At 46.4% G+C, this 23622-nt stretch overlaps 1 protein-coding gene across 2 annotated transcripts in view; it reads left to right on the top strand.

Annotated features, from left to right (window-relative positions):
- Nucleotides 1-23622, top strand: part of VWA2 (von Willebrand factor A domain containing 2) — a 57071-nt gene that overhangs the window by 16708 nt on the left and 16741 nt on the right. For both annotated transcript variants that reach the window (XM_030806805.1, XM_030806810.1), the window contains exons 4-7: nt 121-254; nt 6670-6779; nt 18174-18368; nt 23351-23484. In XM_030806805.1, the coding sequence (XP_030662665.1) occupies nt 121-254; nt 6670-6779; nt 18174-18368; nt 23351-23484 (573 nt within the window). The remainder of the gene's footprint in view (nt 1-120; nt 255-6669; nt 6780-18173; nt 18369-23350; nt 23485-23622) is intronic.

The raw sequence follows: 23622 nt of genomic DNA, 5'->3' as shown, positions 1-23622 counted from the left end.
CCTTTCATGCTAAGAGGGGCAGCAGCCTGGCCCACTACAAGGCTGTTTGTGCCTTCACTCTGCTTCAGAAGTGAGACCGACTTGCTACTGGTTGTCACCTGTCTGTCCCGCTCTCCCTAGTGATGTGGTGCTCGGCTGCAGTGGACATCCTGTTTTTGTTAGATGGGTCTAACAGCGTCGGGAAAGGGAGCTTTGAAAGGTCCAAGCACTTTGCCATCACAGTCTGTGACGCTCTGGACATCAGCCCTGAGAGGGTGAGTGCAAGTCTTGTGGGTGTTTGTGTTAGGGCGTCTTCTGTGACAAGGGACAGAAACCAGGTCTCAAGCAGAGGAGGCATCTACTGGCTTGTGGAGCTGGGAAGATCAAGGGGCTGAATACTGGTTCTTGGCATGGTGGGATCCAAGGGCTGAGTTGAGGCTATAAGGCATCTTTCTCTTCTTTTTTTTTTTTTTTTTCTTTCCTTCTCTCAATTTTGTTTTCTTTTCGTTGACTTCCTTCCCAGGCAGGTTTTCCTGACCTAGCCAAGTTGTCCTGCATTGTTCCTCAAACTAGTGACCCTGGTAAAAATTAGGGGCACTCCTTACTCTGTAGAGCTGGCCAAAGTCCCAGGGAGGGCTCTGATTGGGCAGGCCTAGGTCACATGATAATCCACTAACCAATCACAGCAGTCAGAGGGAAGAGAGTTTCTGGCCAGACCTCGGTCAAGAGCTCCGCCATGTTTTGGGGGTAGGGAGTGGATTTGACTTTCCTCTAGAAAGAGAGGTTGGATTGTGTTTGCAGAACAATGGGAAAGGGAAAGCATGCTAAGCAGACTAAAGCTGTTACTACCTCAGCGGACTGAATATGAAGCACAGCTCCTACTCTCTCTTGCACTTGAGAGGAACTACTCCTGCTTGAGTGGATCCAGCCGGTATCCTAATTTCTTGTTCTTCAAATATAGGTCTTAAATATAGCAGAGTGTGGTAGCTGTGGCTCTTATTTCTAAAAGGGGCATTTTTTTTTTTTTTTTTAACAATCCAGTAGAAAAATGGGCAAGGAACACAGACAGTTCCCAGAAAATGAAACACGCAAGGCCTTTAGGCATACGAAAAGAAGCCCACCTCACTCACTCAGAGGGTCAGCAAACCCTGTGCCTAACATACAGTTTTTCACTTACTGAGTTAGCAAAAAAATCCTAAATTTGGTGAGGTGCTTTATTGGCAAATCTTGAAAAAAAGTGGTGTTCTCATACGCTGCTGGTGGAGTGTGAAATGGTGCAGCCTCTAGGGGGGAGTCCAATAGTATTCATCCCAGTTACAAAGGCTCGGACCCTTTAACCCAGCAATTCTACATAAAGGAATTTTTTCTACAGTACACACGCCCATGCAAAATAGTACCCATACAGAGTTATTCATTGCAGCATTATGTGGATAAACTGTAAAAGATTTCAGAAAATCCAGATGTACACTGAGGGGGGACAGATAAATCCATTATGATGCATTCATATATTGAAACACTAGGCAGGTCCAGTGAGTGAGTGAGGAAGCTCTCTGATATGGAAAAACACCAGAACAAGTGAAGTGTCAAAGTAAGGCACAAATGGTGTGTATAATATGTTACTTTCTATGTAAAAGATAAAGGGGGATGAATGAAAATCTATCTTTGTTTTTTTTTTTGTATCTGTATACACTCTGGATGGATTTGTAAGAGGCTGAGGACAGTGGTTTTCATTAAGGGGGAGGTTGGGAAGTCAGTTGACAGGGCACAAGGCCAGAGGGAGACTCATCAATACAGACTTAAATATTTTCTGGATTTTGAATCACGTGAACCTACTCAAAAGTCAGCTTAAGGCCGGGCGCGGTGGCTCATGCTTGTAATCCCAGCACTTTGGGAGGCCAAGGTGGCGGGTCACGAGGTCAGGAGATCGAGACCACGGTGAAACCCTGTCTCTACTAAAAATACAAAAAAAATTAGCTGGGTGTGGTGGCGGGCGCCTGTAGTCCCAGCTACTCGGAGAGGCTGAGGCAGGAGAATGGCGTGAACCCGGGAAGTGGAGCTTGCAGTGAGCCGAGATCGCGCCACTGCACTCCAGCCTGGGTGAGAGCGCGAGACACCGTCTCAAAAAAAAAAAAAAAAAAAAGTCAACTTAAAAATTAAGAGAGGTCGGGCACGGTGGGTCACGCCTGTAATCCCAGCACTTCAGGAGGCCGAGGCAGGTGGATCACGAGGTCAGGAGATCGAGACCATCCTGGCTAACATAGTGAAACCTTGTCTCTACTAAAAATACAAAAAATTAGCCGGGCATGGTGGCACGTGCCTGTAGTCCCAGCTACTCGGAAGAGTGAGGCAGGAAAATCGCTTGAACATAGGAGGCAGAGGTTGCAGTGAGCTGAGATGGTGCCACTGCACTTCAACCTGGGCGAGAGTGAAATGCCATCTCAAAAAAAAAAGGTGTAGCCTGGAAAAGCTGTCATTACTTGGATGAGAGACCGGTTGCATACAGGTTAAGGAAGGAAGTGGTTTTCCAAGATAACATTCCTAGATTAATCCTAGTAAAACCTCTAGGATTTAGGAATATACATGGCTTTTAATGAGGGCCAGATCTTCTGCAGAATGGTGTGTCATTTGGGGAGCTGGAGCACACTCCCTGGACCTTAGACCATCTTGCACCTGGGGACACCATAGCAGGCATCATTTAATCTAGGCACAAGCAGCCCAGAAGATTTCTAACCATGATGTTAACCCAGCATAGACCCTAAAAGGGCCAGGCAAGAAGTGCCATTCCCCCACCATCCTCTGCACAGGACCGTGCTTTTAAAAGGGTTCCTTATCAAGTGTCACTAGTTACTCACAGAGGAATAACATAAAGACAAGTAGCATGAAGATTAAATACTGTTGACCTTGGCATTGATGTAGTGTGTCCTGAAATGAGTAGCCTGGAGACCCTGGGGTTGGCTAGTTGGGAACGAAGGGTCCTATGGATTAGTAGTACATGTTTCACAGATGAGGGAACAGGCTCAGAGAGGCTAAGTGACTGCCGAGGGTCACACAGCAACCTCAGGAGAGAGCTAAGTATGGAAGAACTGGGGCTTTTGACTCACAGACCAGGACTTGCTCCATTAGGCCATTTGTCTTGACCCTCAGAATTGACACCCTGTTATCACACAGCAAATGGCCAGCAGTGTGGCAGTGTATGTGTGTGTGTGGAGGGAGTGGTGTAAGAAAACCGTGACAGGAAATTTCCTGGCTGATGCTATTGGGAGCAGATCCCAGAGTTCAGGAAATTTAACCTGGGCATTGCTGGACCACATCTAGAAAGTGTCATTGAGTTCTGGGGGCTGACTTCTTGGTTAGACATGGGCCAAACAGTCAGTGCCCATGAGAGGGAGCCAGGACAGCCAGAGGCCTGGAAACCTCTATGAATGAGGGAACATGATTATCATTTTCAAGTGAAAGAGAGCAGACAATGGCTCTGTTTTTTAAGGGTAGAATCTGGGTGTTCAGGGAGTTAGATTTGGGCTTAACTTGAGAAAAGCTTTCTCGCAGCAAGACTTGGGAAGCAGAGGAATTGTTTACTTGGGTGAGTGGATTAGTGTCTTGACCTCCAAGGTCAGATGGACCCCTTGGCATGCTGCAGAAGGGTTTTTGCATGAGGGCGATTTAAGATGGTTTAGTCTGACTTGTAGCTTCAGGCTTTATGTTTTTGCTGCTGCATTTTTTTGTATTCTCTTTTTGTTGTCTCCGTGTACAAGGGATTTCATTTGTGCCGTGTTTTACTTCCTTTAACTTTAGTTTTCAAGAAGAAATATCAAGTAGCTGTAAATTAAGACTTTTATGGATGCTGTGTTGTTAAGGTGGATTTAAGGTGTTTGAAGTCTTCCTCTTAACACTTAAAAGCTGAGAGGTTCACTTCCTGGCTCTAATGTAGTGACTGGGGCAGAGTGATTATGGCTGGTGAGATAGCTGGGCGGGCCTGTTTCTGAGCGTACAGTAAACTGAAGATAAAAGGCAACTATTTTGTTCCCAAGTCACCAATTAAACAAAATGCTTTAACTACTGACTTAAGCTGCTTCCTTCTTGTTTTGAAGTTCTGTTTCTTCCTGTTTAACTCAAGTAAATACACCCAGCTGTTGGTCTCAGGGGAGGTTATTTTTTCAACTAAGTAATTCATTCACATGAGTTCAATAAAAAGATGTACAGTGAAAAGTCTCCCTTTCACCCACACATTTTCCATTTGCTCTGTCCCTCAACTTGTGTTCTTGAGTCCCCTCCGGAATCACTTTGTGCAAATACAGGCAATATGAATAAATATTCTTCTTTCTCCCTTACTACACAAAGGGTAGCCTACCATACACATTATTCTCTCATGCCTTTTTCCTCCTCACATTTTCATGGAAATCTTTGCATATCTGTATACAGGTATAATTTTTTTACAGATCATTAAAATGTTTCATCATAAGGATTTATCGAGGTCTAATTAACCCCTATTGATGGATATTTGATGTTACAAATAAATTGTGATCTTGTAAATAACATCATTTCACACATAAAAGTAGGATACATTTCCAGTAGCCCTATGCATTTTTTTAAATTTTATTTTTAATTTTCAATAAATATTTAAAAATTGCCTTCCATGGATGTTGCACCAATTTACATTTCTACAAGCAATGTTTGAGAATGCTTGTTTCACCCTGTAAACATTGTATATGGTTTTTTGCTAAATGGATGGGGAAAAATGCTATTTCATTATGGTGAGGCCAGGTATCTTTCCATCAAAGAGTTATTTGTATTTCCTGTTCTGTGATCTCTGTTCAAATCTTTTGCCCATTTTCTGTTGGATTGTTGGTCTTTTATATGTTGATTCCCACACACTTTTTTATATATTGAGGAAGCTAACCCTTTAACATGAATTGCACACAATTTCTCCATTTTGTCTTTATTTTTTTATGCCATTAAGGTATGTTTCGTCCTGCAGAAGTTGTTTTTTTCTTCATGCGATCACATTTATCAATCTTTCCTTTATGCCTTCTGGATTTTAAGTAATAGTAAGATCTTTTTACACGTTGAAATTTTAGAAATTCTCCTGAGTTTTTTTTAGAACTTTCATATTTCGATTTTTCACACCAAAATCTTGAATTCATTTGCAGTTTATCCTTTATTTTTTGTAGATTGCTCTCCAGTTGTCCCAATATCATTGACTAGATCATCTTTTCCCCCTGGTTTGAGATGCCCCTTTTTAATCACACACTAACTTCAAGGAAAACCTAGGAAGCACTTCCTCCCAGAAGCTTCTTCCTGAGATCACCTACTGGTCCGTCTTCCTGTGTCCGTCTCCCCCATGTGTCCACTGAAGACTGAGATTTCTTTCTGCTTAAGGTGCCCAGCAGCTCCTCCCCAGAGCATCCTGCCTGCAAAAGGGAACCCCACCCAGCTGATCCGGAGCAGATGCAGCCGGCCTGGTGTGGCAGGGCGTTTCCGTCATCTCCCACGTCCCAGGCCTGTCCAGGGAACGGCAGCGAGGGAATTCAAGTGGGGAGCAGAGGGCAGCATCATTGCTTAAATATGACTCACTTGGCCTATTTGCACTCTTGGTCAGAACTAGGGTTAGTTTTGAGAATAGTAACAGAGAATGTTGTTTCTCCAGGGGTTTTGGAGAACCAATGATTAGGAGCAGGCCTTGGGCCCTTGGGAGGAAACCTGAATGTTTGTAGCCTTCTCTGCTCAAGACATGCTAGTGCCTTAAGGATCCAGAGAGCGACTTTATTCGGTTTCCTTTCTCCAGTTTTGCAAGGTATTAGATCTCCTATGGCCTCCTCAGTTAGGACACAAAATCTATGTGGATTCACCAGTGTTCTCTTTCATTACAGAAGAACTTCAGCCCCCGTACAGGTCGTCTCAGTTGTAGATGCTGATTGTCCCCCAAGTCTGACTGTGGTCTAGAGACCTGGCCATTCTCTAGCTTGGCTGGGGCAGGTCTGGCGGGGCTGACCACCCAATGAAGGACCGGGTTGTGGGATGGCTGTGGTTAGTGATGAGTTATCAGTGATGGTAGCTGTGGTTAGCTTCTGCAGCAGCCCCAGTTGGGTCAGTAAGTGTTTTGCTGCTGGCCTGTGCTGGCTGCTTAGAAGGCAGGAGGTATAACTGGGCCTTAGGGAAGACTATAGGCACAAAGTCCAATGGCCTGGCTGCCTTTCTTACTAGTCCTGGGCGAGTAAGCATTTGCCTTGGGCCAGAGGTATATATTCTCCACATTAGGGTTTCTCCAACCATCATATGGGTGTTAATAGTGCCTCTGTGGATTAAATGAGATAGTGCCTGAAACTGCTCAAGACAGCACTTGCAGCTAGGAGGCAGTTGGTAAAAGTGAGCAGAGACCCAGCCCTAAAGATGCACAAGCTCAGCTGAGAACACTGCCAGAATGTTCAGCTGCCTAGCAGTAGGTAAGTCAAGAAGATTGAATTGGGGGTCATCAGTGCAGAGCACAAACAGATTTGGCTGTTTTTTTTCCAGGTTCTCCAAATGGGTCTTTGGAACCTCCTTCTAGGGAGACTGGAGAAAGCTCTGGCACTGGTGTTTGTTGAGTGGATGGGAAGCAGGGTTGTTAACCTTTCTTGCCCCTTCTTTCCTCTTAGGAATGTTTTTGACTCAACCCCAGTCTTGGGGCCCTGAGCCCCGTGTCTCCTACTGCAGGTCAGAGTGGGAGCGTTCCAGTTCAGTTCCACTCCTCATCTGGAATTCCCCTTGGATTCATCTTCAACCCAACAAGAAGTGAAGGCAAAAATCAAGAGGATGGTTTTCAAGTATGTATGATCAGATACTGCTGTGGTTAGGGTGAGGCCAACTGCTCTTAAAATTGCTCCCTTGAAGAGTTTGGTCCTGCTCCGGGCTCACAGAGAGGACTGTGGGCTGCTTTCAGGAGTCCAGCTGGGCACAGCTGGTCACATGAATTCCATTCTCAAGGCTGCCCCTCCTTATTGCATGATAATGTCCCAGGTAGGAATTTAAATGCAAGTTAAAAAATTGCTGCTGTGATGTATAGTTGTCAGTTACCTGGGAGAGAGTGCTATTGAATGTCACAAATGGGGTTAAGAGCCTGGAGGAATAGGAGGAACACTGAGTCTTAATCCCATTTCTGTCCCTTGTGACCACTGCAGCTTGGACAGTTCACCACACTTCTCTGAGCCTCATTTTTGTGGTCTAAAAAGAGTAAGTGCCCCCCTGTTATTGAGAGTGCTTTAAAAATTATGAATATCTGGTTATGTGCTCATACATATACACACCTTATGTGTTAGTCTGTTCTTGCATTGCTATAAAGAAATACCTGAGGCTGGGTAAATTATGAAGAAAACTTTTATTGGCTCATGGTTGTGCAGGCTGTACAGGAAGCATAATGCCAACATCTGCTCCTGGTAAGGGCCTTGGGAAGCTTCCAATCATGGCGGAAGGCAAAGAGGGAGCAGGTGCATCACATGGCGAGAGCAGGAGCAAGAGAGAGGAGGACGTGACACACATTTTAAAACAAGCAGATCTTATGTGAACTCACTCATCACCAAGGGATGGTGCTATGCCATTCATGAGGGATCCGCCCCCATGATCCAGACACCTCTTACCAGGCCCCACCTCCAACACTGGATTACAGTTCAACATGAGATTTGGAGGGGACAAACATCCAAACAATATCACCCTCTAAATATATATATAGTCATATGTTTACTTACATTATAAGTTAGCTGACGTGTACGTCTGAATATGATGTGTGTTTATGCTCATATGTTTTTATACACTTATATTTTGTGTATATTTTATGTATTATATATACATATAATCTATATGCATGTGATACATATATGCATATATACATATGCACATATTGACACGTACATGTATATACATACACACGTATATATAATGTTCTTCACAAGCCCTCACAGAATAATGACTTTGATTTGCCCCTTGCCACTCTGGGCTCCTGCTGCCCCTTGTACTAGTGTCCACTGAAGTCCATGGTCACAGCCATTTATGGCTGTCTCCTCCCATTGCAAAGGCTCTGAGCTCTGAGGGCCTTTTTCCAGTTGCAAGCCTCTGTAGGTCTACCAGTGCTCTCAAAAAGCCTGAGGCCCCGCAATGGGTACAGCAGGGACTCTGGGAGCCCTGCAGGCCTCAAGAATGTCCTAGTAACCCTCACTGACTTTTATCTTAGACTATCTATCCCAGCCCTTTCCTCTGCCCTTGAACAGATTAAGGGGCAAATCATCATGCAAGAAAGTACAAAAGGAAAGAGCTCATTAATATGTGTTTATAAAATACAGTAGTGCACATCGGCCTTTTCTTCTTCCCCTGGAGCCTTGTGCCCCTGAGGCCTCCAAGAATTGGCTTCTTACAGAGAATGGTCTCAGCCTTGCTCCATATCTCTGACTAAGACACACAGTGCAGGGGCTTCCTCCCGGGTTTGTGGAATCACTCTTTGCTCTTCGTATATTTAGGAATACTCACTCTGTTTTCGAAGCACAGTCTTACTCTGTTGCCTAGGCTGGAGTGCAGTGGCACTGTATTGGCTCACTGCAACCTCCACCTCCCAGGCTCAAGCCATCCTCCCACCTCAGCCTCCCAAGTAGCTGGGACTGCAGGCATGCGCCCCCACACTGGGCTAATTTTTCTATTTTTGTAGAGATGGGGTTTCCCCATGTTGTCCAGGCTGGTCTTGAACTGCTGAGCTCAAGCAATCCACCTGCCTTGCCCTTCCAAGGTGCTGGGATTACAGGTGTGAGCCACAGTGCCTAGCCAGGAATCTGCCCCCCCCCTTTTTTTTTTTTTTTTTGAGACAGAGTCTCACTCTGTTGCCCAGGCTGGAGTGCAGTGGCACGATCTCTGCTCACTGCAAGCTCTGCCTCCTGGGTTCACACCATTCTCCTGCCTCAGCCTCCCGAGTAGCCGGGACTACAGGAGCCCCCCACCACGCCTGGCTAATTTTTTGTATTTTTTAGTAGAGACGGGGTTTCACTGTGTTAGCCAGGATGGTCTCGATCTCCTGACCTTGTGATCTGCCCGCCTCTGCTTCCCAAAGTGCTGGGATTACAGATGTGAGCCACTGTGCCCGGCCAAATCTGCACTTTTAAAAGGCCTCTCCCCACCCTCCCCTGTGACTGTTATACACACTAACTTTTTGAAAACAGCTTTATGGAGATATATTTTATATGCCATAAAGTTAACACATTTAATGTGTACAATTCAGTAGTTTTAAATATATTTACAGAGTTAAGCAACTTTTACCCTATTCTAATTTTTGAACATTTTTATCACCTCACAAAGAAACCTCGTAAGTAGACATTTTTCCAAAGAAGATAGACAAATGGCCAATAAGTACACAAAAAGACTGTCAACATCATTACCTGTTAAGGAAATGCAGATCAGAACCTCAGTGAGCTACCATGTCGTAGCCACTACAGTGGCTCAGAGACTGACAAAAACAAGTGTTGGTAAAGCTGGGGATAGGAAGTGCAGCCCTCATCCATTGCTTGTGGGATTGTAAGTGGTGCCTGCCACATTGGAAAAAAGTTTGGCAGTTCCTCAAAATGTTAAACATACATTTAGCATATGACCCAGCAATTCCATTTCATGAGAGTTAAAAACACATGCACGCAAAAATAGTTGTATGCTAATGTTCATACCAGTGCTGTTTATAGCAGCTCCAAAACAGAAACAATACAAAATATCCAACTAATGCATGTATAAACAAAATGTGGTATATCCCAAACAATGGAATACTATTCAACTGTAAGAATGAACGAAGTACTGATTCATGGTACAGCATGGAGGAATCTTGAAAACATTAGGCTAAGTGAAAGAAGCCAGGCATAACAGGTCACATACTATATGATTCCACTTTTTTTTTTTTTTTTTTTTTTTTTGAGATGGAGTCTTGCTCTGTCGCCCAGGCTAGAGTGCAGTGATGCTATCTCGGCTCACTGCAAGCTCCGCCTCCTGGGTGCACGCCATTCTTCTGCCTCACCCTCCCAAATAGCTGGGACTGCAGGTGCCCGCCACCTCGCCCGGCTAATTTTTTTTGTATTTTTAGTAGAGATGGGGTTTCACCGTGTTAGCCAGGATGGTCGCGATCTCCTGACCTCATGATCTGCCTGCCTCAGCCTCCCAAAGTGCTGGGATTACAGGCGTGAGCCACCGTGCCTGGCCAACTTTTTTTCTTTTTTTGAGATGGAGTCTCATTCTGTTGCCTTGGCTGGAGTGCAGTGGTGTGATCTTGGCTCACTACCACCTCCGCCTCCTGGGTTCAAGCAATTCTCCTGCCTCAGCCTCCTGAGTAGCTGGGACTATAGGTGTCCGTCACCACACCTGGCTAATTTTTGTAATTTTAGTAGAGACAGGGTTTTGCCATGTTGGCTAGGCTGGTCTCGAACTCCTGACCTCAGGTGATCCACCTGCCTTGGCCTCCCAAAGTGCTGGGATTAGAGGCATGAGCCACCATGCCTGGCCACGATTCTACTTTTTATAAAGTGTCTAGAATAGGCAAATCCATGAAGATAAAAAGTGAATTAGTCATTGCCAGGGGCTGACGGGAATGAGCAATGGCTGCTAATGGTACAGGGCTTCTTTTTGGGGTAAAGAATATGTTTTGGACTTAGATAGTGGTGATGGTTGCACAGCTTTGTGAATACACTAAATATCAGTGAATTGTACACTTTAAAAGTGTGAATTTTATGTTATATAAGTTATATCAATAAGGTAGTTTAAAAAAAAAATTTACCCATTATATGCAGTATGCATTTTCAAAGGAAAAAGGCTGTTGGTTTAAGTTTAGGGCTAAAAGTCAAAGACCATTTGAGTGACTTTGACTCAAAGAATTCAGCTCTGCTCTTGTCTGAAAACCTAACCAAATCTCAAAGAATTGGTACAAAAAGGAGCAAGGAGCATTAGAGATCATCTAGTATGTTTTCCCTCTCTTATTTTACAGAGGAGGATATTGAGGCCGAGAAGAAACAGGGGCCCTGGCCAGAACCAGTGGGTTACACTGCCAATCCAATAGGCCCCACCCAGCTGTCCTTTCCCACCTCTCACCACGCTCCCTCTCCTACACCCCCCAGATGATTAGTTGAGCTGCTTTTCAGCTGTGTTGAGGTCATAACTAAGGGCTTGAGAGCATTATTTATGGCATATGAAATGGAGAGACACACTAAGATTGAGGACATTGAGGGTGGAGAATGAAGACTTCTTATGTGTCTGAACAAGGTCAGCTCTTCTGGGGCTGTGTATGATTAGCACTTACGTTTCCTAGGACAACTGTAAGTGACAACAAACAAGGAAAGGAGGCACTGATTTTTGGCCCCAGTTGTGGAGTCACTGAGGACACTAAAAATGAAGACAGGCTGTTATGAATCAGAACGGAGGAACATGGGCCAAATGGGAGTGATGACCTCCCCGGGGCACTTTGTTCTTTTCCTACAGTGAAGTTTTGTTTTTAAATTTTAAACTTTTGGCCGTGCGCGGTGGCTCACGCCTGTAATCCCAGCACTTTGGGAGGCCGAGGTGGGTGGAACACAAGGTCAGGATATCGAGACCATCCTGGCTAAAACGGTGAAACCCCATCTCTACTAAAAATACAAAAAATTAGCTGGGCATGGTGGCGGGCGCCTGTAGTCCCAGCTACTCAGGAGGCTGAGGCAGGAGAATGGCGTGAACCCGGGAGGCGGAGCTCGCGGTGAGCCGAGATCGTGCCACTGCACTCCAGCCTGGGAGACAGAGTGAGACTCCGTCTCAAAAAAAAAAAAAATTAAACTTTTGTAGGTACATAGTAGGTATATATACGTATAGGGTATGTGAGATGTTTTGATACAGGCATGCAATGAGCAATAATCACGTCAGGGAGAAGGGGGTATCCATACCCTCAAGTGACAGTGAAATGTTAGATGCTTGACTGATTAGGACAGCTTGACCCAAACCCAGGACACTTGCTTTCCAGACCAAGGCAGTCCCCCAAAAGTATGTTTTGAGGTAGTTAAGAAACTACTCTGACAACCACCTTATTGCTACTTTGCAAGAAGTTTAAAAAACATTGCAGTCAAACCTTCCAACATTGCACCCCACGATGACATAAAATCAAGATAAGACCTGGCTGGTGATTGGTTCCTGAATGCACAGAGCTCCTGGCCTGCTGGCTGCCTGGGCTTGCTCATTTCATTAATCTCATAGTAACACAACCTTGTGTTTACTGTGACTGAATTTTTTGGACTCCCTCCATAGCTTTGTCTCCACTTTACCTTGGCACAAAACTGTTGATAGCCTTCCCTGGCCCCTTTCAAACCACATTAATGTTTAAATATGGCTTTTAGGTTAGTTAGAATTACAAAGCATTTTGTCCTTTTTTTTCCCCCTTAATATTATTTGGTATGTGCTTTTACATAAAGCTGTATTATTTTTCATGTTGATCGTTTTTAATGATTATTTAATAATCCAAGTTCAGCTATCACAATATATTTAATTATTCTCCTAAAAGGTAACATTTAGGTTGATTCCAGAATTTTTGTCTATTGCTGAAAAAAAAAGCTGTAATCAACATCCCTGTACCTACAGTGGGTTTTCTTTTCTTTTTTTTTCGTTTTGAGATGGAGTTTCGCTCTTGCCACCCAGACTGGAGTGCAGTGGCTCGATCTCAGCTCACTGCAACCTCTGCCTCCCAGGTTCAAGTGACTCTCCTGCCTCAGACTCTCCCGAGTAGCTGGGATTACAGGCACCTGCCACCATGCTGGGCTAATTTTTGTATTTTTAGTAGAGATGGGGTTTCACCATTTTGGCCAGGCTGGTCTTGAACTCCTGACCTCAGGTGATCCACCTGCTTCGGCCTCCCAAAGTGCTGAGATTACAGTTGTGAGCCACCGTGCCAGCTGGGTTTTCTGACGAATTATTATTATTGTTATTGTTAACAGGGTCTTTCTCTGTCACCCGGTCTGGAATGCAGTGGGGCAATCTCAGCTCACTGCAACCTCCGCCTACCTGGTTCAAGTGATTCTCCTGCCTCAGCCTCCCGATAGCTGGGATTACAGGCCCCCGCCACCACACCTGGCTAATTTTTTTTTTTTTTTTTTTTTTTTTTTGTATTTTTAGTAGAGATGAAGTTTCTCCATGTTGGCCAGGCTGGTCTCAAACTCCTGACCTCAGGTGATCCGCCCACCTCGGCCTCCCAAAGTGCTGAGATTACAGGCATGAGCCACAGTGCCTGGCTTCTTATGAATTATTTTTCATAGCCTGTTTCATGGCCTGCTGACATCAGAATGACCTGCAGGGAGGTGAGGGAGGAGGGGAGGGAGTGCTGGTTTGAAATCTAGATTCTCAGGCCAGGTTACAGACCCACCAATTTGGACTGTCAGGGAATAGGACCTGAAAATCTACATCATTAAGTCTCCTGAGAGATTTTTATGAACACTAGAACTTGAGACTAGACTCAAAAGATAAACTTCTTACAGTAGGCCGCTGTGGGTTCATTTTGGTAACAGCCACCCACTAGGTCCTCAGAGGCGCTAGACCCAGCATTTCATCCTCTAACAATACTATTTATTTCCCCTTTTAACATGGAAGGAAACTGGGACTCAGGTCAAGTAACTTTTCCAAGTTTACCTGCTAAAATGTTTCAGAACTAATATTTGAGCCCCTCCACCTCTGGAACTCATGTTCTTAATTGCTTGTCTGCACTGATAGCAAAATGTTTTGATTCTAGCCCTCCCACCGCCCCCCTCCAAAAGTTCATGCATGGCAATCATAACCCCCAAGACAGTAGCTGATCTGTGAACCTTCAACTTGCAACCTAGTTTAGTTCAATTTGAGAGAAATTAGAAAAATTCTGCTGACACTCTGGTCTCGGAGCCCCCTGTCTGGGTTCAAGTCCTGCCTTCACCACTCATGAGCGGCATAACCTTAGTTTAGACTGTTCTCTGGACTCTCCTATTCCAGAGAGCTGTGGTGAGAATTATATGAGAATATGCTGAGCATATATAGGTAAACATAGGTTGAGCACAGCGCCTGGCACACACTAAGTGCCCAGGAAATATTAGCAGTTATTATCACTATTCTCTGAGTGGGGTTTCCTCGTGTGTTAAATGTAGAAGTAGACCCTGAACTCAGAACAGACTCTTAGGCAGAAATGCTTCCTGGAGTAAGCGAAGGGATTTTTTTTTTTTTTTTTTTTTGAGACGGAGTCTTGCTCTGTCTCCCAGGCTGGAGTGCAGTGGCACGATCTTGGCTCACTGCAAGCTTCGCTTCCCAGGTTCACGCCTTTCTCCTGCCTCAGCCTCCTGAGTAGCTGGGACTACAGGCACCCGCCACCACGCCCGGCTAACTTTTTGTATTTTTAGTAGAGATGGGGTTTCACCATGTGAGCCAGGATGGTCACGACCTCCTGACCTCGTGATCTGCCTACCTCAGCCTCCCAAAGTGCTGGGATTACAGGCGTGAGCCACCGCGCCCGGCTAAGCAGAGGGATTTCTTCTCACTTTTCAGAGGTCAAGGCATGGGGAATCTCACCTTACCTTGGTTGCAAGCCAGCAGACAGTTTTCTTGTGGGAACCCTTAACAGGGTGCTGAGGTAGGGAGGGTGACAGCATTGGTATCACTGTGCTGAGCAACATGAAGGGTAAGTACTGTCAGGTCTGTGCAGTGGGCAGCCTGGGCTCTCATGTCCCTGAAACTTAATTTCTCCATAACCACAGGCTGATGGTTGTGAAGAGGGAGGCCCAGACCCATTAGAAAATCTGGATGGGCCAGGCACGGTGGCTCACGCCTGTAATCCCAGCACTTTGGGAGACCAGGGCGGGCAGATCACCTGAGGTCAGGAGTTTGAGACCAGCCTGGCCAACATGGTGAAACCCTGTCTCTACTAAAAATACAAAAATTAGCAGGGCATGGTGGCTGGCCTGTAATCCCAGCTACTCAGGAGGCTGAGGCAGGAGAATCACTTAAGCCCAGGTGGTGGAGGTTGCAGTGAGCTGAGAGTATGCCACAACACTCCAGCCTGGGTGACAGAGTGAGACTCTGTCTCAAAAAATAAGAAAACAAAATCTGGATGGAATCTAAGCCTTCCCCTGAAGGTGGTAGATGGAAAGGAAAAACAGTTTAACTCTGAAGGGGCCAAGGGCCCTGTGAGAAACAGAACAGAGTATGGGGAACAAGTACTTTTTCTTTTCACTCCTGAAGCTGTGAGCCTGTAGGAGTGGTAACGATCAGATGGACTACAAGGGAGGGGAGGCTTTGGGGAAAGAAGGCAAGGACTGGTTGAGAACCTCAGGATCTAAGAACATAGCCAGGAGGCCATAGGGCTCACTGGCCAGTGGGTATAGGCGCAGGTTGCTTCAAAGCCACCGAAGCACCTTGGCTTTGGATGAGAAGAAAGTCTTGTGAACATTTAAGCAGGACAGTGTAGAACAGGGGTTGGCAAACTTTTTCAGTAAAAGGTTGTATAGTACATAATTTTAATCTTCAGGCCAATGGTCTCTTTGTAGACAGTACATAAATCAGTGCGTGTGGCTGTTTTCCAATAAAACTTTACAAAAATGGACACCAGGCCAGATTAAGCTGACCCCTGGAGAGGAAAGAGCATCGGCTTCAAATTCAGTGAGACTGGGCTTAAACTCCAGTTCCGACCTCCACTAGCCAGATGAGAGTCAGGTGCCTTCAAGAGTATGTAACTATCTGTTTAAGAACTTGGGCTTTGGAAGTGAAGGGCCCTAGGTTCAAGTCCTGCCTTCACTACTCATGAGTGGCATAACCTTAGTTTTGACCCTTCTCTGGACTCCTCTATTCCAGAGAGCTGTGGCGAGAATTATATATAATATGCTAAGCATATGTAAATAAACATGGGTTGAGCACAGCGTCTGGCACATGCTAAATGCCCAGGAAATATTGCCAGTTATCACTATTCTCTGAGTGGGGTTTCCTCGTTTTTTAAATGTGGGTAAGATTAGTACCTTTTACCATGGATGTAGGGATTACATTCAGTAACAGGGGTGTGTGTGTAGTGTCTGGCACAAAGTAAAATGTCAGCACTAATGTTATCCTTTAGAAATGGAAGCCATTCTGCCCTGCCAGGAGCCCTGGAGGAACACTCTTTTTAAACACAAGAGCTCTTTGGTGAAGGAAACAGTATTAGTGGAAATCAGAATCGGGTTGGTGGTCTTGGGTGTCTAATGTGTGATCCAGCAAGGAGTGAGAGGAGTTGGGGGCGCTTGGGAGTCAGTGGCGTGGGTGTAGTCTTCCTCATCGAAGATTCATCCATGTTGGTATGCTCTGTTTTTCTTTGATAAGCCCGTTGCCCAAGCCAAACTCTGCTCGCTAGCTCTAGAACACAGGTTGCATTGCTTACCTGTGTCTTTGCTTTAACCCCTTCCTGTAATCAGAATGGCCTCTTCCTTTCCTCATCAGCTGATTCACTGAGACCCCATTTAAAAGCTTTTTCCCCTCTGAAGCCTGTTCCCTGACAGCTTCACCCCACAATGAATCTGCTCCTCCGAATTCCTATTTGAGTCCTTGCATTCCTGTTTACTTGCTGTCTTGTAGATCCCATTTCTTCAACTAGACTGGGAGTTCTTTAAGGGGCGGGATCGTGGTTATACTTCCTGGTCTCCATTTCACTATCTAGTGGATCCACAAGTAAATACTCACGGGTTGAAAAAAAGTAACTGAATTTTTAACCCATGCAAATGTCAATATATATATTGTAGGCAAGACTGTTAGTTCTAGGAGTTGTCAACTCTTGTTGACATTTTTTAACTTTATGGAGCATCGCAAAGAAAACTGTCCTTTAAGGGCTTGCTTAAGTTAGAAAGCAATAAAAGCGAAGAATATTCTAGGCCTGGTCCATAAATCCTTCCCAAGCACAATCTTCATGCTCTTTCCTTGTCTTCCTGCTGAATGGAGAGCATTTTGAGAACTGAGGAGAAGGTGGAACCACAACATGAAGGGAGTCTGGATTCCTGAGTAGCTGCTTGGAGGGGAGCCAACAAGGAGAGATGCCTGGGCAGGAGGACTCATGTCAGACTTGCGTGAGAAATAAAACCACACACACGTGCACACACACACACGCACGCACGCACACACACAACAGGTAATGCCCATGCCTCTTGTCAGTTGGATGTTTTCACATGAGAAGAATGACCATAGTTAGGGCTGAATTAAAGGTAGGCATTGCCTTAATTTATGGTTAGTACAATCTGAGTGTAAATGTGTCCCCCATCTAGAGTCTGTGGTTAGTCACTATTTCAGAATAATGCTCCCACAGAGTTTTCTCTGTGTGTACAGTTGATAACCACAGTAATTCCATCAGCCTCGCATTGTTGATCATGTTTGCATGGGCTACCATCCGCTGAATGGTTTGGCTGCAACAGGGACTGACTCAAAATTCAGTAACCTAAAATCCACTGTAGTGAGTCATTATTTTCTGTCCAGCTGACACTCAAAGCTTGCAGTCCTCTCTCTGACAGGACGCTTACAGGAGCCTCCTAATTTGAGATTTAGCAGAGTTCCTGCTCTGGGATTCCAGGATCGGTCAAGAACTGAGCTGTGAGGATGAGAGAATCTCAAGCCACAGCAAATAGAGGACCATTGGCATCCCAATGAGATGGGACCCCTGTAACCTGCCCTGATCTGGAGGTGGTCAGACAGCTCAGCCTTCCAGCTCCCAACCCTGAATTTGGACATGGCCCACAAAGGCCTGGATCACAGAAAAGACTCTCATCACACACTTGCCTTGAAGCCCTGTCTTTCACTCTTATGGATCCTTCCTCACACAGTTTTCCTAAGCTCATTTATCTGTTTTCCCAACCCAAGATGTTGAGCCGTAACAAGAAGGAGATGATGCAGGGATGAGGAGATGGGAGGCAGGTGTTAGACAAATGACAAGAGCTGTCAGCCCAGGGTCGTCACTCGGGGAGGAGAAAAACACACCCAATACACAATGACATTATGATAGAATACAACAGAGATGTACAGGGTGAATCTCAAGTGTATGGAAAAAATAATTTCTGTTCATTGTTGTTGTGGTTTAGATGGTAGAACTATCACTTTCAGCCTCTGCTAGGAGAAAGCGACCTTTCGCTAATAACGGAAGAGCTCTTCGATTTCAGACTCTCATCCCAACTTCACCTCCCCACATCATTCACTTTTCTTCTTTCTTTTTTCCTTCTGGGTGTGCACAGAGGAGGGCGCACGGAGACGGGACTTGCTCTGAAATACCTTCTGCACAGAGGGTTCCCTGGAGGCAGAAATGCCTCTGTGCCCCAGATCCTCATCATCGTCACTGATGGGAAGTCCCAGGGGGATGTGGCACTGCCAGCCAAGCAGCTGAAGGAAAGGGGTGTCACTGTGTTTGCTGTGGGGGTCAGGTTTCCCAGGTAAGAGCCTCAGTCACCCTGGATCAGCCCTCAGGTGGTCAGCCTGGGGATCGTGACATGGCCATGGGAAGGGAGGGGACTGGAAGAGCCGTCCGGGTCCTTCCCCGGATCTGTCTTTTCCTCACTTTGCCATTTTGGCTCCAGTGCACAGGAAGCTCCAATCTTTGGGAGCCTAAGCATTTGCATTGACTTTGGTTTTGTTTGAACACTTGGTTGCAAGTACCAGAAACTGCTGAAATTTATTTGGGCAAAAATGGAAATTCATGGAGTGATCTCATTCACTGGGTGGGATGGGGGTCCCTTGGGGCGTGCAGGAGCCAGGGACTTCAGTGTCATCAAGATTCTTCCACATATCTCTGCTGTTCTCTGCCTGTTGCCTCCTCTCTTACCCTGACTTTATTAGCAAGCTGGAACTGGAGCTGTGGACGGTGCCCAGCTCACGTCTTCAGAGCTCCACCCTGGAGAGAAAAGACCCCTTTCCACAGTTTAACAATCCAATAAAATATTCTAATGAGCCTGAGGCAGAGCCCACCCTTGGGGCCAAGGGAGTAGGAGTCTGGCTGGCCACTCCCCCTTTACCCCATTTGTCTAGCTGCTGGGCAAATAGGTTTTCCTAGAAGAGAGGAGGGTACAGATCCTTAATGCTCTCAGACCAAAAAATGGACGGCACTTATGCCATGGACCAATAGTTATTGTGGGTGTTAAGTGAAATGACTCTGGTCTGGGCACTGTGTTTGTGCACAGAAATCTCTTTATTTTAGTACGTTATTTAATTTCTCAGTTAATAAATCCAGGGTTGTCTTTCTCATGCTGGGCATTATTCTAGTTGCTTAGAATACAGAGACAGTAATACAAAGTCCCTGCCCTCATGGAGTTTCCATTCTCGGAAAGGAGCTAGATAATAAATAAATACATAATATAATTTCAGGTGGAAGTAAAATGCAAAAGGGAAAAATAAAGTAGGGTAAGAGGCTAAAGAATGATGGGGAATAGAGAGGAAAGCTATTTTAGATCGGGAGGTCAGTCAAGGCTTCTTTGAGAAATTGATTTTTGAGCAGAAACTTGAGTGAAGTGAGGAGTAAGCCTTCCAAATATCAGGGGAAGGCAGGGCAAGGCAGGCAGGTGGATGGCAAGTGCAAAGGCCCTGGGGCAGCAGGTAGGCTGGTGAGTAATAGGAAGGAACAGCCAGACGGCCAGGGAGGGGTGGAAGCCCAGCAGGCAAGTGGCAGAAACACAAGAAGTAAGGGTGGAAGAGCCAGGAGTCAGCCACGGAGACTTGGTGGGCATGGAGAAGATGTTAGAGTTTATTGTGAGTAGGATGACAGCCTTTGGAGGGTTTTAAGCAGGGGAATGATATCTTCAGAGAATCACATTGGCTGCTGTGTATGAAATAGACCGACAGGATAGGGGTGGGAGAGGAAATAATAAGGGGAGAGGGGAAACTGATTAGGAGGTCTTTGCCGTGGCTCACGAAAGAGATCATGGTGGCTCCTAGAGGGAAGCAGCTGCAGCCTCACCTTAGGATATGTTTGTTTGTTGTTTGTTGTTGTTTTTGAGACAGCCTCGCTTTGTCACCCAGGCTGGAGTGCAGTGGCGTGATCTCTGCTCACTGCAACCTCCGCCTCCTGGGTTCAAGCGATTCTCATGCTTCAGCCTTCTGAGTAGCTGGGATTATAGGTGCATACCACCACACCTGTGCACACCACCACACCTGGCTACTTTTTTTTTTTTTAAATAGAGATAGGGTTTCACCATGTTGGCCAGGCTAGTCTTGAACTCCTGGCCTCAAGTGATGCACCCGTCTCAGCCTTCCATAGTGCTGGGATTACAGGCGTGAGCCACTGCGCCTGGCGTTGGCTTAGGATATGTTTTGAAGGCAGAGCAGTGAGCGGCCGCCACTGAATTGGAGGTGGGTGTGTGAGAGAATAATTGAGGATTTTGACTTGAGCCCCAGAGTGAATAGTGGTGCCATCTCCTGACATGAGAAAGATGACAACGGGGGAAGAGCACGGGACATTGTGTTCTGTTTCAGACAGAGGAAGTTTGAGGTGCACATCGGACAGCTCAGTGTGGGAGCCGAGCAGACAGTTGGGTGTGAGAATCTGGAGCATGGAGGAGGGGACGGGCATGGAGATTGAAGTTTGAGGTGGTTTTTAAATCTGATATAAGGTCATCTAGGTAGTGGGGACAGGGAGAGATGACCAACGGCCAGCAAGTGCAGGTCGGAGAGAGGAAGAAGATAGAGTGATGGAGACTAAAGAGTGGCCAGTAAGGTGGGGACATCCAGGATTATGCCATGTCCTGGAAATGGTGATGACATCATTGTCATCAATCATTGTGATCAGCAAGTTGGCATTTAACACAGCCTGCCTTAGCCTTCATTGGCTCGTTTTGTCTTCTCAAATATAGGCAATACAAACTCCTGGAGAGAGGAGAGAGGGACTTTGCCTCATGGCCCTCTGCCCGCCGTTTCCCACATTGTGCCAGACACAGTGCCTTGAGCATAACCATTGCCAAAGATTCGTCCATGAGGGTAGAACCTACCACACGGTGGGAATCCCTGTCTCCTTCCAGTGCTTTCTTCTTCAGCAGGTAGCTGGAACAGTGCCTCTCAAACTGTCAGGACCAGTCCACCCCCCGCCACCCAGATATACCATGGACTGATAACTTTTTAAAAATACAATAAAAATGAGGCCGGGCATGGTGGCTCATGCCTGTAATCCCAGCACTTTGGGAAGCCAAGGAGGGTGGATTACTTGAGGTCAGGAGTTTGAAACCAGCCTAGCAAACATGGTGAAACCCTATCTCTACTAACAATATGAAAATTAGCCAGGCATGGTGGTGGGTGCCTGTAATCCCAGCTACTCGGGAGGCTGGGGCAAGAGAATCACTTGAACCCGGGAAGCAGAGGTTACAATGAGCCAAGATTACGCCACTGCAGTCCAGCCTGGGTGACAGAAGGTAACTCCGTCTCATAAAACAAAAATGAATTAATTAGGGGAAAAATGAAATAAACACAATATAAATTCAAATGTTTATTATTTGATTCAGCAGACATAAAATGACGGTCTCATCGCTGTCCAGTTAGTTTGTCAGTGCTTCCTCTCAGTGTCTGCACTTGTCCCCTGTGCACCAGCATTTAATGCTAAGGAGCTGCTCTGCCCACCCATTGCCCTTTGAGCAGCCCTGGCCTGGAGAGATGAGAAGCCATTCTTGGGAGGAGGATGGGCTGAGCTGAGAGCCATGTAGGGCTCCCAGGACCACCTGACCCACCCCTCCCAACTCCCACTGAAGGGCTGAGTCACTGTTGCCCACTGGTTCTCAGCGTGTGCTCCCTGGACACAGTATCTTCATCACCTGGGAGCCTGCTGGAAACGCACAGCCTGGGGCCCCACACTACTGAATCCGAAACTCAGAGTCAGAGAGCCTTGGTCTGCCCTTCATCCTGCCTTCAGTGACTCTGATGCCCACCAGAGTTTGAGGGTCACTGCCAAGGGCAGCGTGAAACTCTACAAGCAATAAAGCAAAAAACTGATACTGGTTCAGTCTCTTTTCTACTTTTATTTTTTTTTTTGAGACAGGGTCCCGCTCTGTCACCCAGGCTGGAATGCAGTGGCACGATCATGACTCACTGCAGCCCTGACCTCCTGGGCTCAAGTGATCTTCCCACCTCAGCCACCCAAGTAGCTGAAGTAGCTGGGAATACAGATGTCTGCCACGACACCCAGCTATTTTTTTTTTTTTTTTTTTTTTTTTTTTTTTTTTTTTTTTTTTTTTTTTTTTTTTGTAGAGACAGGGTTTCATTGTGTTGCCCAGGCTGGTCTCAAACTCCTAAGCTCGAGGGATTCTCCCACCTCGGCCTCCCAAAGAACTGGGATAACAGGCATGAGCCACCGCACCTGGTCTCTTTCCCCCTTTTGAGCCCCTTCTCTGACAGTTCTCAGCTCTGGCTCAGCATCTGAATTACCTGGCAGCTTGTAAGAAAGTCCATTGCAGGGCTGGGGGGCTCTGGGGCTGGCAGCACTGCCTACAGATCGTGGCTGTGCAACGCCTCCCCTGTGCACATGTGCCCTCAGGGCTCAGTCCTGGGAGGAGAATCTGTTTTATGTGCATTCAGAGGAGAATGGGAAGTTTTACATACCTGAATTTTAGAAATGAATGGGATTTTTGCCCTATCGTCAAACCTTGGTCCACCCTGATGACTTTTCAAGGACAGCATTCTTCTAGATGCATTACTGACATTACTGTGTGTCTTTTTTTGGGGGGTTGGGGGGACAGAACGTCACCCTGTTGCCCAGGCTGGAGTGCAGTGGCACAATCTCAGCTCACTGCAACCTCCGCCTCCCAGGTTCAAGTGGTTCTCCTGTCTCAGCCTCCCAAGTAGCTGGGACTACAGGCGCCCACCACCACACCCGGCTAATTTTTGTATTTTTAGTAGAGATGGGGTTTCATCATGTTAGCCAGGCTGGTCCCAAACTCCTGACCTCAAATGATCCACCCACCTCAGCCTCCCAAAGTGCTGGGATTACAGGCGTGAGCCACCACACCCGCCCTGCCTGCGTGTCTTCTTAAAATGAGGTTTCTCAACATCACTTAACCCTTTCTTCATGTCCTAGTGTCACCATCTGCACATCATTTTCCTCCTGGCACAAACAATGCTGCCCTATGGCTATCGAGGTGTGCTGGCCGCTTCCTCTAGATGGCCTCCTGTTGCTGGCCTTGGAGTTCTTACGTCCACTGTTTATCATTCTTCAGTGTTTTTTCTGTTACCAGCTGTGCTTGTTTGTTCTTTGCGTGCTGTCACCTAGAACCACTTTCTTTCATTTCCATTCTGGTTAACTGTTTTCCTCACCAGCTATGGGTCTGACAAAACCAGACACTAAATCTGTGCTGCCATCCACAAGGAACCCACGGCCTAGGAGATGAGCGGGCAGGAGGAGGGTGGGTACAGGACCACAAGCTGTCACAACCCCTTGGCACAGGTGGGAGGAGCTGCATGCACTGGCCAGCGAACCGAGAGAGCAGCACGTGCTATTGGCTGAGCAGGTGGAGGACGCCACCAACGGCCTCTTCAGCACCCTCAGCAGCTCTGCCATCTGCTCCAGCGCCAGGCCTGGTAAGACCTTCCAGCCCGGAGGGAGTGGAAGTGCCATGTGGGGTCGGAGAGGGATCCCTGAGGCAAGAGGTCGGGACCCAGGAGCCTTCCAGGGAGGGAGAGCAGGCAAGAGAAACAGACCAGCAGCCTCCACCCTGG

The sequence above is a fragment of the Nomascus leucogenys genome, chromosome 3 (genome assembly GCF_006542625.1).
Source record: "Nomascus leucogenys isolate Asia chromosome 3, Asia_NLE_v1, whole genome shotgun sequence".
Classification (NCBI taxonomy): Eukaryota; Metazoa; Chordata; class Mammalia; order Primates; family Hylobatidae; genus Nomascus; species Nomascus leucogenys.
This window is presented reverse-complemented; position numbering and strand designations above follow the sequence as displayed.